The sequence below is a fragment of the Pomacea canaliculata genome, linkage group LG9 (assembly GCF_003073045.1).
Source record: "Pomacea canaliculata isolate SZHN2017 linkage group LG9, ASM307304v1, whole genome shotgun sequence".
Taxonomy (NCBI): domain Eukaryota; kingdom Metazoa; phylum Mollusca; class Gastropoda; order Architaenioglossa; family Ampullariidae; genus Pomacea; species Pomacea canaliculata.
In genome coordinates, this window is record NC_037598.1 from 8450512 (window position 1) to 8469839 (window position 19328).

The window sequence follows — 19328 nt, forward strand, 5'->3', positions numbered from 1 at the left end:
GCATATTTCTTTCTTTTAAAAAAAAAAAAAAAAATTTAATAGCAATTCTTGCTTTGATGTGGTGGAGGGGTGAAGGAAAGGAAGGAGGGATGGTTTTTATAACGGGACATGGAGAAAGAAGGCTGTTTGTCCGCTGACTGACCACACCCATGATATTTCCATCTTTGACACCTCCGTGATTCCATTCTGTCAGTCATTCCAGCTGGTCGCGGTGTAGACACTGAACTTTGTACTATTCAGGTAAAATACGGATGGTACTGATTTCTTTTGTGGTTGGCTACCATCCAATACAGGTGCGAGTACGAGGAAACATTTTTTGTTTGTTTGTTTGTTTGTTTGTGCCTTTTCTGCGCGTGTGTGCTTGCTTGTGCACACGTGATGATTTTGTTCGTGCTCCTTCCCACCATCCCGTGCGTCTCTCCCTTCTGTCTGTCTGTCTGTCTGTCTGTCTGTCTCTCTTTCTCTCTCTCACACATAGTTTCTTTGACTCTTGCACGTCCTCTGTATATTTGTCCGTCTCTTCTTTCGTCTGTGTGTTTGTTTGTCCGTGTGCGTGTCTCTCTGTATTCATAAGTGTAATGCTGTGTAGACCTGTACGTGATGACATGTAACGGTCACTTTTATCCACTGACACACGCATGACAACATTTTGTCATATTATCTCACCTGTCGCACGGCTTGAGCTACAGGATCAAAGGCATGAACCATGCAGTTGTCACTGGTGTTCCCCTGTTGATACAGGTTGTCAGGCTGAGGCACACATCACTTACTAAATCGCTGTAATATTCAATACAAAACACACATACATGACACATACATAACACTCACACATACACACTCACAGACGCCTCAACTTGAATTTGAATGATGCTTTTGTGTCCTTCTAGTTTGTTTTTTAAACATGACAACAGGACTATGTTATCTAGCGATAACACATGTTAACCACACAACAGACAAAATATAAACCTATTATCCTGATATTCCCTAACATGTTTACAAACTTAGTATAATCGTTATTTAGTTCTATTTAATTTCTTTTGATTTAGTGGTATTTGAACCTAGTTTGATGCTGTATCGTAATGTATTGTATTTTACTATAAAGCTGCTAGGTTTATGGGTATAAACTATACCTATTGTTCCTCGTCCTCGTCCTCGTCCTCGTCTCGTCCTCCTCCTTCTCCTCCTCCTCATCTTCTACTTCTTCTCCTCTTACTGCAAGTATATATATAAAATATCATTTTAATTATAAATCCCACAGAGAGATGCCAATTGTGCGGATTAAAATTGAGACAAGGTAGTGGTTCATTTACTGTCAAATACTCGTTTTTCCGAATCTCCTTACTTTCAAAACTATACTTTCAAAAGTCATCCTCTCTGACTGACGGGCGAATGTTTTATACATGATTTTCTTTGATGTAGGTATTCTCACATTTTCAGTCGCGAGAAAAAATGTAAACATACTCACATCAACAACCGCATGTGTACACATAGCGAGGTGAGAGGATTCTTTGTTTTCTTTCTTTCTTAATTTTCAACGAAGCATAACATTATTACAGTGCTTCTGTGTTTGACTGCCAGAGACTTGAAGAAAGCTGAATGACATGACAGGACCAAATGTCACAACAACAGTGTCACCTCCAACTAAACCTTTTCGCCGTAGTAGTAGCTGTGGTTGTCCCACTCGGGATTTCGACTCTTTGCTTGTTTATGTATCCTTCTGTTGTTCAGGGACTGGATACATTCTCATCTCGCTGTCGTTCAGTCATTCAGCCACTTGACAGCTTGCTTACCTGAGTGTCGCCTGGATAACTTTCTATACACCTCTCATCTTCTGCAAATTGAGGCACACACACTCACACACTCACTCTCTCTCTCACACACATATTATCTATTTCACACACATACTTTCTCTCTCTCACACACATATTATCTATTTCACACTCATTCTCTATTTCACACACACACACACACTGTCTCTCTCACATTATCTCTTTCACATACTCATTCTCTATTTCACACACACCCTCTCTCTCTCACACACACACACACACTGTCTCATACAATTATTCACTCTCTCACTCATTCACACACTCTCTCTCATACACTAATGATCTCACACACTCTCACACACACACACTCTCTCTCATTCTCTCACACACTCACACTCATTCTCTCTCTCATTCTCTCACACACTTATTGACTCTCATTCACTTTCTCTCTCTTTCACATACACTAATTCACTCACAATCTCTCTATCACACATACACTCTCTCTCTCACTCAATCTCTCTGTCTCTCTCTCTCTCTCTCTCACACATGAGTGTAAGTACATCCAAAGATTGTCTCAATATTGAAGCACGTGTGCCTAGTGTGACAATACAACATTGAGGTTACTCTGGAGGAAGACGATACTCCCGCCATTTAACCCCTCGCACTGTAACTGGAGGCACTTGGTTCAGACCCGCCATCGGGTTTATTTTACTGGCTTAGTCTTGCACCCAGACTAGGAGAAAGTGTAATAATGTAAACTTCCTACACTTGCTGAAAGAAATAGTGAGGAATCATTTTAAAAATTTCGAGCTCCTTTTGAACAATTCAAAACTAATTAGTGTTAGCATGCTAATCGTGTAACTATTTATTAGTCACTGCTCATTAATGTTAGTAAGTTCATCACCCGTGTCCTTTGGTTACAGAAAAAATATGTTAACAAAAGCTTGAGGTTCTAAGTATTATCTGATCCACTTTAACCACAAATGAAAAATGTCTTTGTAGAACTGAGAGTCAGGAAAAAGATGTTACATTTCTGCATCTGACATTTTCATATTGCAATCAGTTGAATTTGGTGTTCTTGCATGACAGCAGACATGTTTCCGTGATGTCATTTTCTAATTATAGCAATGTTTCTACAATTTGTAGAGCAACAGACTAACAGGATATATATATATACAGTATAATTGTTTGGATTTGCGACACACGAAGGATGATGGACAGTTGAATATCTTGACAGTATTGAAGTATATCGGTAGGTCTAGAGGGGTCGTTTATCATGTTATTTTTCCAAGAGATAAACAGAAAAATGTCTAAAGGCTGGGAATAGGACTAATGAATAAAAGTTTCTAAAGAAATATACCCGGAAATGCGAAAACCTGGACGAGGCTGCACCTAGGGAAGATGAAGATGGTAAGACAGTGCACCAAACAATCAACAGCCACTTCCCTCGTTTAGCGGCAACACCTCCACACAGGGAGGGACCCTCCCGTCTCCCTGTACCTCCGACATAGCAAACAATGTCAATGATTTAATTACAGCCCCAGCTCTTTATGTTGTGGGCTTGCAAAGAGCTGGAATCAAACTGATTAGTGACTCACCTGCACTTTATAGCCTGCACGGCGTGGATCAAACATTTCGTTCGTGAGAAACACCTGAAACACCTGTGACTCTGTTGCGAGACTGCCTTTAACATCTAGTCCCAGGTTTATTGGTTGGCTGTTTCTGGGTTCATTTGTTCGTTGTTACGATGTAATTTCATGTGAGCTATCCTCAATTTTTTTTTTTAATTTAACTTTCTTGTCGACACATCTTGAGGTCTTTGCAGACACTGTCAAAGCTTAGAATACATACCCACACCCCTTCCCCCTACACACACTGTGGATGTGGATAAAAGTAAGAGAGTGAGACACACAAATAAATAGAAAGATGGACAGAAATTGATATTTATTGAAATACAGAGAGAAGAGTACATTTGAACTGTATACACGTGTGTCTATGTGTGCTCGCGTGCTTGCTGGGGTGGGTGCGTGAGTGCGTGCAGGCATCAGCTGGTGACCTCGCACACACAGGACTTCACCTGCCAACACAAGAGCATTTTGTCTGCGATGTTTTTCATTGCTAGTATAGGGACCTCTGCCGTTGTTAACGTCAGGAGCCAGAGACCGACATCCCAGTAAAAAGGGATTTCAATCTTACCGCCAAGATGGCCGCAGACAGCAACGGCGAATACGCTTCAATCGCAGTCCATGAAAAGCCCATTACTTCGCCCACTTCCTCGCTCTGACGATTTGCTTACCACCACCACCACCACGACTCACCACCACCACCATCACCACACACAGTGGCAGTCGTCGCTGTCATATACTTGTCTCTCGTCTTTGTGTTCTGTGTCGAGACTAACACCGAGGGCAAAACTCGAGTGTGAAGACGTTTCCTGCGATGTTAGTGTCGAGGTTACCATAGAATCATGTGATGTAATCCCCCCTGATCCCTGTCTCCTTTTTTATAATAATCATGAGCAATAAGTGTTCTTTGACTCCTGTCATTCAAATTAGTGTGTTTGTCCTTTTCGCACCCCTCTTCCTGTCTTCCTATGTTTAACCTATGAACTTGACCCCTGTCGCCGCTTGTTTTGCTTGACACATCAGCCATCGACCATCATCGTCATCGTCATCTCTGTTATCGCTAGGGCGCTCTCGTCTGTCGTGGCTCTCGGCGCCAACATCATCTGCAACAAGATCCCGGGTCTAGCCCCGCGCCAGCGCGCCATCTGCCGGAGCCGCCCGGACGCCATCGTCGCCATTGGTGAGGGAGCGAGGCTGGGACTCGCCGAGTGTCAGTACCAGGTGCGGAACATGAGGTGGAACTGTTCCAACCCAGACCCGGAACACTCCATGTTTGGTTACGAGCGAATGGCCGGTAAGCGATCTTTCTTTCCATTTTTCTATTCTTTGCATTTCTATTCTTTTGTTCCTGTGTTCGTTTGTTTGTGCGCGTGTTTTTTCATTGCAGGACGCACTGTGATGTATTGGCTAGTCCTGGACTGGTGTTAGTCCAGTCTGTATATACTTATTTGTATTGCACTTATCAGTACAAGAAAGTTTTGTTAGTCTCCAATGTTTATTCTTATCGCACTTAGGATATTGAATATTTATTTCCGGTTTTTTGTGTGACGAGGGATGTCCGTTAAAGTGATCTCAAGACGATGAGAATCCTCCTTCATAAAAACTTTAGGCCCGTTAATAATATTTATTGTTGTAACTCACTGTTGAGTAAGTGTTTGTAGCTGTCGTCGTCAACGGTTGGATGCTCACATTCGGTGAGGACAAGTGAGATGGAAGGCTGTGGTGGTGCGAGAGGTTATCAGGTATTCTTGGACAACATGTTGCCCTGACTCTTGATATCGCATCAAAGGCTGAAGGCAAAGCCCGTGGCAAGCCGGCCCAGCTACCTCCGGTGTAGCAAACTTGTTGCAGGAACAGCAGCTCCCGTCGCCCGGCCTTTAAGTCTCGACGCCCATCTCTCGTCTGCTCCTCAGATCTTCCTCTGAGCGCCTGACCTCTGACCTCCGCTATCGGGGGGACGCTTTCGTGCCAGGGTTGCAAAGGACCCGTATGGCGGAGGAGTGGGATAGGAAAAAGTGATGAAAAGCTGGTTGGGAAACACGTTGATGATGGTGAACCTAAGGCTTCTGTCGTAAGAAATGCTTACTAGTAAACAAAGTTAAGAAATAAATACTAACAGCATAAAAAACAAACATGAAGCACCAAAACTCTAAATACTTTTAAGTCCCTTTGTTTTGGTAAATGTATTGGCAGAGAATCGCCAGAAAAGACCGGACTTACTTAGGAAGCTGACCCAAGTTCAATTATCCCATTATTCCATTATCCATTAACTTTGGTTTTCTTCATCTCCAGCTTTGCCAAACTCGATCACCCATTGGTCCTGTTAGGAATGGACAAAGGCGTCCTGTGAAAGTACCCGGACCAAAAGATGCGCACATAATCGTGCGTTTCATGAGGAGACAACTCCCGGTAACCCCGCTCTTACCTCCCCTCATTTGACTTTTGCCCCACGCGCAGCAGCCGCGACAGTCGGCTCTAATGTTAAAGGGCGTGCGCAAGATTTGCGAATAAAAGAGGGTCTGGCGCGACCTTTGCACTTCTTTATGATGATGTTTCGATGTTCACCTCTTCAAACTCTCGGCTCGCCCTCAGTCGGCTGGCGGTTCCGCGCGCGGCTTAGTCACAGAAAGAGGCTCGTCAACCGGCGTAATCCACCCGGTGACGTCACACACGGTCACAGGGGGCGAGGGCTGGGTGGGGGAGAAAGGGAGGGGTGGGGGATGGGATTGGAGGGGAGAGGCGAAATGGTGTTTTGATAAGGTATCGGAATTTCGTAGATGAGCATCTTTCACTCCTCGCCACAGTCTTTATTATTATTATTATTATTGATTAGTACATAATTATTGTCAGAGTGCACTATATATCTCTGTAGTGATCTAGAAGATGAGACCTGACCAGTACTTCCTATAAAGGGAGCCACGAGATTAACTGTCGATCACTGAAAAATAAAATCGTTTGTCAGCATCGGATCTCGGGTTATAATCAGTTTAAATCGTGAAAAGTCAACAGGAAATGTCAAGCAATAAATCGTCGAAGGTATAATGTAAAGGCAGGGAGGTCAGCGACAACAAAGACCATGTAGAAAGAGTGAACAGTTGTCGGGATTGAGATACAATACAGCCGACAGCTCCGGTGGGTGAGGTCAGCACTCACAATCTCTTCCCAACATGTCACCGCCACCTTGGATGGAAAGTTAGGGTTCAAACACGGTCCTTGCTACCACAATCGAATCATGGGAGTCACAAACTCTAAAACTGATTAACAGACCCTGTGCTGAAGCCACCTGGCAGCCATCTTGAAAAGCCATGTCATGAAACAAGAACATTTGGGCACCTACAGTCCTGAAATAAAAATTAAAATGCGACAATTCAAGATTCAATGCAACGTTGATAGTTGATGAAAGACACGAATATAGAATGGCAGACAACACGGATACTACCACAACATTGGCTTACGAGTTCCAATATGGCGGCTAGTACAACTTGGGCAGATAAGAGGCCAAGTATCAAATATCACAAGGAAGTTAATAGTTTTCGGAGTTTTGGGGTGGGTGTGGGTGAGGAGGGAGTTGTGGGGGGTCGGGGGCAAAGTCAAGGCGTGGTTTGTGTGCTTGACCCCCAATTGACAGACGAAAAGAACACTTTGATGAGCTTAACTCCCGATGCCCTGTCCTCTGGTCACCCTGGCCACCAGCAGAGACAGCACTCCATATCAGCACGAGCGGCCCTGCATGAGAACGAGATCGTGCTTCTCGTTGTGAGCGTGAAAACATTGGGACAACACCTGGCCCAGACATTAGCCACCTCCTCAAACCCCTCAAGCAGTCGATAAAAAGGGAATAAAAAATTAAAAGATAAAAAAAAACCCCACCAAACTTAAAACAAAAATCCCACCCGGGGACCTCACCGTGTGACTGTCGGCCAGGACATTTTGTCAAGAGATAGTTCAACTCTTATCTGATCGAGCTCAAGAAAGGTTTTCGTGGATCGTCCTTTGACAGTTTCGACTGTTCCCCTTTTCGGTATCTGTCAGAACTTCTGATTCCTCCCTCGTTGCTTCTTGTTGAAGAGGATTTGCGGATGAACGTTGATTCTTTGTGTTGGAAATTAATCTCGGTTCACAACTGAATGTTCTACAAGAATTATCGTTTTGCAGTTGATAGCTTGAGCTCTTCTGGAAAAAGAGAGGAAAAAATATTTAAAGAGTAATATAAAGAAAGCGAGTAATGCATAAACTCTAATGTGAAGAAAGAAGGTTGAATAAATAACTTGCTCCACGTACCTTTCATGCCAGTTCATAAATGAGAGAATGAAAATATGTTTACGGAGGACAAATCTTTTCCGCTGATATTGAGAAAGTGGATGTGGTCCAGTTCAGTCCATTGCACTCCAGTCCAGTCCAGTCCAGTCCAGTCCAGACTGTGATACACTCAGCTTGGCGCACTGAGAGATCGATGTACACTGTTCTTTCTCTCCATGGATGGTTGACTCATCACGGGTGGAAATGAGGGTGGAGCTAACAAGATGTGTCATGGCGCGCTGTCTCCTAGACAACGCTTTCATTAAGTGGGAATAATTATTACACAACCACATGTCTACATGTACAAATGGCAGTGTCATAATAGGTGCACTGTCATACTGACATGATTCGTTGTGTAGATATTATATTTGAATTGTTTCCTGTGGATGCTAATTCTTTTTTCACAAATTTCTTTCCAGCAATAGGCATTGCACGCGTTGATTCACAACATTAGTAGGTGTAGGAAAATATTCGCTGAGATTTTAAAAATTATTTTGAATTTTAAATATTTATTTATAACCATAGTAGACCCAGTGGATCATTGGCAACTTGAGTGTAAGCTCAGAACCTGACTGCTGTGGAAAGAAACTTTAAATAGGATTATGATGCAATCCCTGGGTTGCAGTAAATTGGTTCACTAATTTTGATTGCACAGTTAAAGATGTTTACTCCATACTTATACAAGTTAATTTATCTGATTTCAAGTTGACTTCATTTATCTTCATTTTGTAATTACAATGGGAGAGAGAGGTGGAAGGGAAAGAGGTGGAAAGGAAACAATTGTAGATCATCAGATTGTGTGTATACCTAAAACAAATAAACAAATAAAAAAACGTTAAGAAAATAATAAGAAGAATTTTAATAAATCACACAGACAGCTGGGTTTAGAAAAAAAGTGTATAAAGAAAATAAATGAAGTTTTGTATAAATGTTGGAACAACAATTATTATCATTATTTGTATGATACAAATAACTACCATACGTTTATCGGTATATTAAATATTATATCAACATATGTATACAGTTAAAATGTTAATATTATAAGAAAGCTGTATCAGTACAAACAGCCTGTAACAATAGTTTATCCAGAATGAGCATCAATGAAACAATATGTGAGCTATCCGTGGTGTTTTGTCTCAGTGAACTTCAAAGCAAGTCTGGTTGCTAATGTTTCTCTGGAACAAATGCACACACTGGAACAGTCTTGGTAGCCAGAACTGTACTTTTGCTTTTCTTTACACATTTAAGTAATAAACATAATAAACAAACACTGTCATATAAGTACACAACACACGCCTGACTCTCTTCTGCCCTGAAATCACAGATTCGTTGCTAGGGAGGAACATGTTGATGTTACAGTTGGTGGCGAGTAAGAAAAGTTGAAAACTGATGGCACAACAAACCAGATCAGCTTATGTTTCTCAAATGCATTGTGAATTGTGAGTTCTCGAATAATCATGACACAGGTAACATCCACACTTGAACAGCAGTTCACATCTGTGTACAGTCGTCAAAATGCTTTATAGTAACCGACATTATCAACATTCTCTAGAAAGCTACAATTATGTTTGTAAACATTGTGAAAATAATCAGATACTGACTTCACTTTATCGAACGAAAATCTCGACAAACAAAACAAAACAAACAAAACAAACAAACAAAGCACACAAGCAAAACAAACAAAAACAAAAATCAAAACACCTCCCCAAAAAAGAAGAAACTATAAAAAAATCAACAACAAAACAAACCCCCCACAAAAAATCCTGATATACCAGAGCATTCGACGGGAATTTATACAAATAATCACGCATCTTGAGGCTCCACTATTTTGACTATTATATTCTCTGTAGCGGTCATCATCGTCTCCGCACAGGGGGAGGATGACTTGCTGATGACGTGTGTCGTTGTAGTCAATGTCTCCGATGGCAGCTTTGGGCATCCTGTAGATGTTGATGACTCTGGTGACGGATGACCGCAACTGTGGTACGAACTGGGATACCAACTCGGACGAGTGTGGGTGAGACAGTCGTCATTGGATAGGAGATTTTGTAACGGTGGGCGTTGCACATCGTTACGGTCGTTGTAAATAGTCGAGCAGCAACGGAAATCAGCTGCAAGCAGTGGACATCCGTGCATCAGCATCAGTCACATGACTTCCAACCCTTGCTGCATGACAATTATACAAACGTGACCTTTACCCAGCAATATCCGGAATAGGTGTCTGGACGTCGCTGCATGACAAACCCACGGAGGTGGCCTTTACCAAATAATATCCTAGATGGAATTTTTTAGGTCGCTAAATTACCAATCGACATGTTACCATAGCAACATCTATACTATATATGCCTGTGAAGATTGATTCTCAGACAGGAAGTACATACAAGAACAGTGACTGCGTACGGATGTCACGAAACGTCATCACTCCATTGAGAGATGTCCATCGCCACCATATCTATGTTATGTCTGTGTGTATGTGTGTGTATGTCTGTGTATGTGTGTATCTGTGTGTGTGTTATTATATATCGCCCTTAGACCCTCTCCATGTGCAAGAATGGGGATGAGAAAGAGAAGATCGAAACGGCAGAGTGGATGGGAGGACAGGGAGGTCGGCCATGAGCCCGCCAAAAGCGCTGCGTGCCGCGCGGACAACATGGCGGCAGTGCGCAGCGCGCTTGCGAGATCTTGCATGCTTCATTGACTTGAGAGGAATGATGTTCGCAGGCCGTCTGAAGCTCCCTGCGTGCTGTCTCACTTCATTTGAATCCTGTCCTCCCTCCCCCAATTCCCTCAGCCACCCTGCTGCCCCTTTCTCACGCTCCAGAGCCCCTGGTTTCATTCTCTTTCTGTATTTTTAATGTCTGTGCAGGTGTCGCTGCTTTCTTCCCTGGTACCCCACGATCCCTCCCTCCCCTTACCGCGAGCCCTCAACATATCTGCACGCCCTGTTGTTCCAAGGGACCCTTTATGGGAACGAATCTCGCGCATTTTCGAAACCCTTGATGTTTATAGGAGTCTTTATGTACCAAGATCTCGAACATATCCGGAACCCTGTTGTTAGCAGGTAACTTTGTGTGAGAAGATCTCGTGCATTATTGGGAGCCTGTTGTTCCATGGACTCTTTATAGGAAAAAATCTCGAACATTCTGGGAGTGAGTAAAGCCACAAGACATAAGATTCGTTCTTGATGATCTTCTCGATGGAGCTGTCACATACCTACATTATAGTTAGCAACTTTTGCAACATCTGCAAGACATTTCTAACAAATGTTCTGGTCTTCTCGTGCAACTCTTTTGTTGGTTAGGAACGAGGTCAGTTGAGGATCGATGTCTGACTACGTGTCCTCACGATCGACCTGTACCGAGAGCGCCACCGTGACTGGTCTAGCTCTGTGTCAAAGGACATAGCCGTAGTAGCAACACCCAGGACTCTGGGGCTGACCCACCCACCCGGGCTGACCCACCCACCCCAACTCCTAGTCCTCCCTCCACCAGGATGCTCGCAGGATCCGCTTTGTAGCTGGTGGTGGAAGCTGTCGGTGCTGTAGGAACATCATGGCGTGTCTCGCGTGACCATGTGATCGTCAACGCCCGCTGATTGGTGGATTGGAGTAGCGGGATGTGTATGAGGTTGAGGATCAATTTTTGTAGGCAGATATCTAGAGAATCATTTCAAGGATTAGGTGTTCGTTTCCCTACTGAGCTATTGATAGAAAAAAAAGTTACGGGAAAAAAATTATGATTGTCAGCCATAAAAGAATATGACGGACTTGTCATCCATCTTTGTTTGTGCTTCTTTAATTTTCCTTTTCTTAACGAAGCTTTATTCACTGTTTATTTCAAATCCACTGATGATGGTTTATTGTTTTTGCTTGCTGCTAGGATTTATTTTGTGCGGCGTTCGTTTGTTCTGCATCTTACTAGCTTTGTTTGTTTGTCAAATATTGTATTCATTTTTATTTACTAGTATTACCACCACCACCACCACCACCACTACCACTTCTACTACTACTACTACTTGCTATTTCATGTTTTTGTACATCGTAACTTAGTGGATTGTAAGACTTTTTTCTTTGTTGCTTGACTAGATGCTGACTTAGTAGAGACCATCTGGTCACGTGATTGTCTAAGTGGTGAGCTGCTTGTAGAGATAAATTGTTCAGACTGTGCTTTTCGTTTACACAGATATATGTACAGGTATGTCTGACTACAATCCGTGACAGGCAAACGGCTTGAAAGGGGACATCAGTCCTTTTATTTAAAAAACCCACCTGAGCTAAATACGTCTTCCTTACGTCCTCGCGCGAACTGCAGGTAAATGTCTCCGTCAAATCTCGTGTAACCCGAGACATTGAACAGTATGTGTCAGACTCGCTCCAGTCCTCCCACCTTTTGTTCTCTCTAAAGGAGGAGATATGTTGGGATTAGGTTTGAAAACTTTGGCGACAAGTGAGGCGTGCCAGACACCTTGTTCTGGAGCACCTGAGCACTCTTACCTGCACACACCTGTAATTACAGCAATGTAAAGCCTCATGTGCCTTCTTGACAACACTCGAAATCTTCCTAAAGCGATCCCTAGAAATGTCAGGATACGTAACACATATTTATGGGCGTTTTTAACCTTTCCAGTGTTGGAAGTATTTGGCAGCCGCTGCTCCTTTTTTGCGGTTGTTTTTATTTTTTATTGTCTGTGTTTGTATGTCTCTTTTGTTTGTATTGTTTCCTTGCTTTTCTTTTTTTGAAGAAAGGAGCTGATAAGCTCTGGAATGTAGGAATTGAATTACATTCATTTTCAAACTGCCTGTTATAGTGATACCATGCATGGACAAAAGACAGACAGACAGACTGACACGCATACACCCGCTCGTGCGCGCGCACACACACACACACACATATTATGATAATAACAGTGACAATAACACGGATAATATCATAATCAGTTTGCTTTTTACATCTCCTATTCATCCTAATGATGGGAAATAATTTTGTTAAACAATAGAATATTACAATAATACAAATATAACATGTATGAAATAGGAAGAAAATAAAAATTTGATAGTTAGAACTTTAAAGACGATCCTAATTTTGGCTTCAGGGTGAGAAGGATCGGCAGCAAAAATATTTTAAAATATTGTCAGATCTTTGCAGATACTTTCTTAAAATTTGTGATCTTGTATGTGTGTGAGAGAGAGAGAGAGAGAGAGGGAGAGAGAAAGAAAGAGGGAAATTCCTAAAACTTTCTGCACAAACCAACATGACAGTTGTCTAAAACCGTGATCACCTCTGTTTCTTTATTCTCATGCTCCCCATCCCTTTCTGATCCTCCTCCCTTCACCCCCGCCCCCACCTGCTTTTAGTCTCCCCCAATCTCACTCTGTATCCTCCTTGAGGTGCTGTCATCCGGCGAAAAGTTGCCATTCCGTTCGCCTGAGTGGCTGACCAAGCTACATGGAAGTAATGAGGACCTTAAGCACCTCACCCGTCCCTACCTTCAGCGACACGCTTCATCCCCCGGCTACCCCTCCTCCGGTCTCCAGCCCCTTCCCCTCCACACTCCACATCACTACTTCAGGTCAGCTGTGAGATTTTTTGTGGGTGTGTGGGTGGATGGTGGGGGTGGAGTAGTTCAAGAATGGAGGTTTGGGTTCGTCCATGAAGCCAATTACAAACGACCGTCTCTCTTAGTCACAGAGTCGAGTAACTTGCAGCCAAGTGTAGAGAGCTGAGTGGGAGGCTACAGGGGGAGACGGCAGCGCCCACGGCTGTCACTTCACACAGAGAGAGAGAAGGGTCTGACTGTCTGAACCAACGACTGAATGGACGAATAAAAGAACCCGAATTTAAAAAAAGGTGTGGGTAGTGGTTTTTATTTGAATTAAAATATCAACGAACGAACGAACGAACGAACGAACCAACAACAACAACAACAACAACAACAACAACAACAACAACAAAGCAGAAAGAAAAGAATAACTGAATAAATAAAAAGAAAGAACGATAAACTGAGTATTTCAATGAGTAAAGGTTAGAAAATAAAATGATAGAAAAAGGATGGAGAGAGTAAGGGACAAAGATTTAACCTTTTACCCCTGGGGGTCTCTGTAAAAGGTCAATGAAGCAGTTTTTCGCTTGACTAAGATGAGGAAAGAGATAATTAAAGTCATTGTTACAAGTCGCAGTCGCTCTGTTGTCTTTCTCAGTCAAACTTTAGTGAGCGAGTAAACTAAACTTGAGTATATATAGTGGGAGGGGACTGCATGTAGACGAATGAAAATGTGATGAAAAGAAAGGACTATACGTGCATTGTTGTTGTTGTTGGTGTTGGTGTTGGTGTTGGTGGTGGTGTTGGGGTGATGGTGGTGGTAGGTGGGTGGGTATGCGGACGTGGGGTCTCTACACCTGGTTGGGATGGTAAGTTCTGGCTTCCGTCAACAAAGACAGGAGTTTACATGGATACAATTCTGCTGTGAATGTCTTAGCTCGTGGAAGAGCTGGAACCTTTATGCTAATTAGTTCTGTATACGAGCATGACCTCATTACTTTGACATCTTTCTGTCGTTGGTGATATTTCCAGGTGTAGCTCTCTAGAACGGAAGGGGAACTAGTATCTTGCGCTGAGCTTTATCCAGTCATTAGAAACAACTGTTCACCCCACTGTGTCTTTAAACACAACCCATACCTACGGTGTACGCATGTTTTGCACACTGTCCGTGTAAGTAGAGGGCGCAGCGAGCGCGGCGACCAGAAGGAAAGAACAAAGCAGCGTATTTCTCGTTTCGTTGCCCGACGTTATCTCCTCCTTGATGGAAATTTCGCACGTGCGCACTGATTTGGTCTAACAGCTGCCAGGCAATTGGTTTTCGTACTCACACCTTCAGCAGTTTATAACCGCCCGAGAAAGAGTGAGTGCAGCACATGTAGCGTGTCTTTACGTCGCCTTAATGTGCTTTTTACGTGGCTCCAACGTGTTCAAGACGTCGACTTACAAGACCCGCCGTTTCGTTCCGACGGAAGTGAAATGCAGCCCCACTCTCGCTTGAGGCTGGAAGTTGGCTGGTTGCCTGGACGCGCGATCCTCCCGCAAGGTGATGTGGGATGTGGAGGGGGCAGGGTGGAAGTTCGAGGTGGATGGGTAGATGTCAAGCTAGTTTCGATGTTTGGGTGAGCGTACCCTTAATTTCACAACCTCTCTCCTCCAGATTCCAAGAAACGGCGACACCTGGCCACCGTTAAAGATGTTTTGCAGTTGTAGTTTGTGGTGTACAGAGAAGTATATACTGTCATAACAAATCATGCGGAGTACTGTTCTTTCACATTGTTTTGTACTTTTTATTACCGAGGGCCTACTGATGCATACAAAATGCATCCCAATAAATATGATATATTGTTAGTATTGCGAGTATTAATATTAGTATTTGTACTACCATCGCATCCATCGTCTAGTTACTTATTTTTCGTCAGTTCTTCTCTTTGATCCCTAGAAGATATTTCCAGGCAAATCGTTAAAGGGAGCTGACTGTCTGACACATCAGGTGAATGATGCTAAACTGTAGGTGTCTTCAAATGACATTGTCTCTGCATGTCTGATCGTGACACTAAAAGGCACATGTCGTCTGGACATTAAATGACGGATGAGTGTGTCACGACGAGTCATCAGGGTGGTAAAAGTTTCGTGTCTGTAATGATGGATCATCCGGGCACGAAGTGACACACGTGTCTGTAACGTAGATACTAATGACTGCACGTGACACCTGTCTGTCTGTCATGATGGTCATCCGGGCACTAAATGTGACACACGTGTCTGTAATGTGGGCAGCCAGCAAAGAGGCGGCGCTGATCTACGCCCTGAGTTCGGCGGGAGTGACGTACACCATCACGCAGTCGTGCAGCCGGGGCAACCTGACCCAGTGCGGGTGTGACCGCGACAAGCGTGACGGGCGTCTGGCACCCGAGGGCTGGAAGTGGGGTGGCTGCAGCGCCGACATCAAGTTCGGCCTCAAGCTGGCCCGCAAGTTCATGGACGCCCGCGAGATCGCCGAGACCGCCCGCTCCCTCATGAACCTCCACAACAACAGGGCCGGCCGCAAGGTAAGGGCTGTGTGTGTGTATGTGTGTGTGTTTGTGTGTGTGTTTGTGTGTGTGTGTTTGTTTGTGTTTGTGTTGGTTTGTTTTTTGTGTTTGTGTGTGTGTTTGTGTGAATGTTTGTGTTTGTGTTGGTTTGTGTTTTTGTTGGTTTGTTTTTTGTGTTTGTGTGTGTTTGTGTGTGTGAATGTTTGTGTTTGTGTTGGTTTGTGTTTTTGTTGGTTTGTTTTTTGTGTTTGTGTGTGTTTGTGTGTGTGAATGTTTGTGTTTGTGTTGGTTTGTGTTTTTGTTGGTTTGTTTTTTGTGTTTGTGTGTATTTGTATATGTGTGTGTTTGTGTTTGTGTGTGTTTTTGTGTGTGTGTCTGTGTGTGTGTTTGTAACCATCTCCCCTCCCTAAACATTTTGTCTTTAAGTACGATGCATCCCTTATTCTCAATATCTTTTTCTCTTACCTCCACCGCTACCCACCATCACCACAAACCTGTGTGTCTCTGACTTCAGAAAAAAACAACTTTACTTAGACATCAATAATTAATTTGACTTACACGACAGCAAACTCACACGCACAGCCCACGAATGTGAGGAAGCATGGGCAGAAGTAATGCACTTGTGTGTGAGAGAGGGAGAGAGAAAGAGGTCAAAGTCTCGAGGTAACGGGTACATTACTACACGACCATACAGCCACCCGGCGAACGGCGCCACCCGGATGTTTGCATGACAACCTGCAATCAGTGGTTTCAACCCCCAACGAGTGGTGGCAGTAGAGATAGAGAGATGAGATGGTGTGCAATGTCTTGTAGTGTGTTGCAGAGATAACCTACCCATCTCAGTCCCCTCCTTCTTTCATTCCTTCACCTCATCTTCACACCCTCATTCCCGTGGAAGGACTGTCGTAGACCGGTCGGCGTTTCGCACACAGCTCCATTTAAAGCCATTCTCGTGGACAGAGCAGTCAGACATTTTTCAACCCGCCACCACCCTCTGCAGTTCTGAAAATATTGACAATCATATTTTCTGTTACTTGATTTATCTAAAACACGCGAATGTCCCTCAGACCACCCTCCCTGTCTTTCAAAGCCTTGGGTGTGTTTGATCAGCGGATCCCACAACAATGAAGTTTCTACATTCTGGTTGTTTGTCTTCCGAACATTCACTAGTTCTAGGTCTAGGATACATACATGAGTGGCGAAAAATAGGATATAACTCGATGTTTTTCCGAATGACAACTGAGCTTTTGGAAAACCGTGGGAGAAACGTTTCGTCGGTAAAAAAAAGGCTCGCGCTCGTATGTGTGTGTGTGTGTGTGAGAGAGAGAGAGAGAATTGCATTGGTTGATATTACCATACAGAAAAAAATTTCTGACGTTGATTTTATTATTATTTTATTTGAGCCTCTTACGTAGACTATGAGAGACGGAAGAAATAAGATGCCCGAGGCGGTTAACTGATGTCAGATAAACTATAAACCTGAAAAATGAATAACAAATTAAAGTTCGCATCAGTTAAAGCAAGCGTGGCGGCCGAGTGTACAAAATATGCATTGAAATCCGTCACGCTTGAATTTCTAACTCTTTTTTAGCAGTTTGGAAATTCTGGCAGATTTATTGTCAACTGCCATTAAACAAGTAGTTTTTTATGTTCCCTCCCCCTCCATCTCTTTCCCCCGCCCCCTGCTTCGCATCATGGTTTGTCATGTGTATTTTTTCTTTCTTTTTTTTTGCGTATATTTTTCCTGTTTGTTTGTCTGCCTCCCTGCTCTTCTCTGTCGGGCTCTGTATCTGTACGGAGAGGACGATCCCTTGAACTCGAAACCCTTGTCTGCGTTTCTCAGCATTTGCGTAGATTAAATTACTGAGGCAATAAAAATATTTACGTGTTTTATTGGAAAAGTTGTTATTGTGCTTCACCGTTGACAGTTATTTGAATACTTCTGAACACAGCGTCCATCCTGAGGTTCTGTGGGTTGTATTGTGCAGACTTTTCAGCAACAAGTAGAAAGGTGTTTATTTTCTTTAGAGGTTCCCTCCAACTTGGATGCATATTTCTTGGAAGGAAACAATGTTTAAATTCAAATAAAACTATAAGGACTTTATATTGAAAGTTTAAAACTTATAATGTGACAATTGGGAGATGTGTGAACGTGCATGCCCTCCTTTCGCCTTTCTTTCTTTCTCATCCCCTGATCTCTAACTCAGTCGATCACTCCTCCCTATATCTGCCTCCCCGCCCCTCCCCATCACGTGCAGGTTGTCGTCGAACCGCTGGCATCAAAAGGTTCAACTTCTTCCCCAGCTTTGTGATGTGTAGATCGCCCGGTCCCACAGTCGGAGGATCGAGTAACGGTGCCAGCCTGCTGGAGGAAGTTGCTGCCCTTTGACGGAAGCTAGATGACGGCGCCATTGTATCAAGCGCCACTTGTGACCTCCGACCTCTGACGAGAAGCTATTTCTTTGGTCTTGAAGAGGGCATGAAAATATGCACTTGATGATCGCTCCTCGACCTTCTGCTTTCCTCTTCCCCCTACCCGACCTTGTTCTTCTCCTCCTCTTCGATCGTCGATGTTAGATGTTTTCGAGAAAAGTGTGCTCGCGCTATCCTGTAGGAGTGGAGATGGAGAGAAAGAGATATGAAATCTCTTACACACAAGTGACGTTTCAACTTCAAACTGACGACCGGCTCTGAAGCTCATCTCTGAAGCTTTTTTCTCTCTTCTCTTTAATCGATTAAATTTTAGTTTCAAACGGTTGATAGATTTCGAGTTTCATCGCTCGGTGCTTACTTCTCGACGACATTCAAGCTCAAAGGTTTATTTTTAGTTTCGGTGATGTCGGCTCGCAATACAAAATAAATCAGTTTTATCTGTCGTGACCTGCAGGCCAATATCCGATGTTGAATGTTTAAAATAAGACTAGAAGTATGCGAGCATGTGACCACGTACTTTACGTGGTATTACGTGGCGATAAGCAGCTCATCGAGCACCTGGAACTTAAGTTCTAAGGTGTATGTTTAGCCTGCGATTTTTCTCCGATTGGCAACAGCATAAATATAAGACCTTCCGACCTGATGATCAAGTCATGCATCTAGTTCATTTGGTTGGCGAGGACCTGACATGCCTGCCCTCGAGCAGGTGTACTTTAGAAGCAGAAACACGAATGCCTGGGGTGCTGGAAATAGTTTTGGAGTGTGCAAGAGAGATATGTGTTAAAGGCTTACTGGAGTGCCACATTTTTTTTTCTTCAAATGATTGGGCGGAGGGTATTGCTCTGAGAACTGAGGGAATAAACCCCTTTCTGTTCTTGAGATGCAAGTCGACAACATGGGCAACAGCAGATCCGAGACCCTTCCAGAAACACATACGAATGCACTTGCGGCCACCCTGAATACCCAGGTAGTGATGCTACGACTCTCAACCTCGACCTCCCCCTCCTCTACAGCTTTCCCTCCGTCACACCATCAGGCCACCCTGCTGATGGTGGTCTTAGTTTTTTTTCCCCAGCACCCCTTCCCTCAAACCCTTGCTCTTTCGTCTTCCGTATTCGTCTGCGAACTGTGGACGA

General features: G+C 43.5%; 1 protein-coding gene across 2 annotated transcripts in view; it reads left to right on the forward strand.

Moving 5' to 3' along the window:
* Positions 1–19328, forward strand: part of LOC112571885 (protein Wnt-7b-like) — an 84529-nt gene that overhangs the window by 43832 nt on the left and 21369 nt on the right. For both annotated transcript variants that reach the window (XM_025251235.1, XM_025251236.1), the window contains exons 2-3: positions 4459–4688; positions 15506–15777. In XM_025251235.1, the coding sequence (XP_025107020.1) occupies positions 4459–4688; positions 15506–15777 (502 nt within the window). The remainder of the gene's footprint in view (positions 1–4458; positions 4689–15505; positions 15778–19328) is intronic.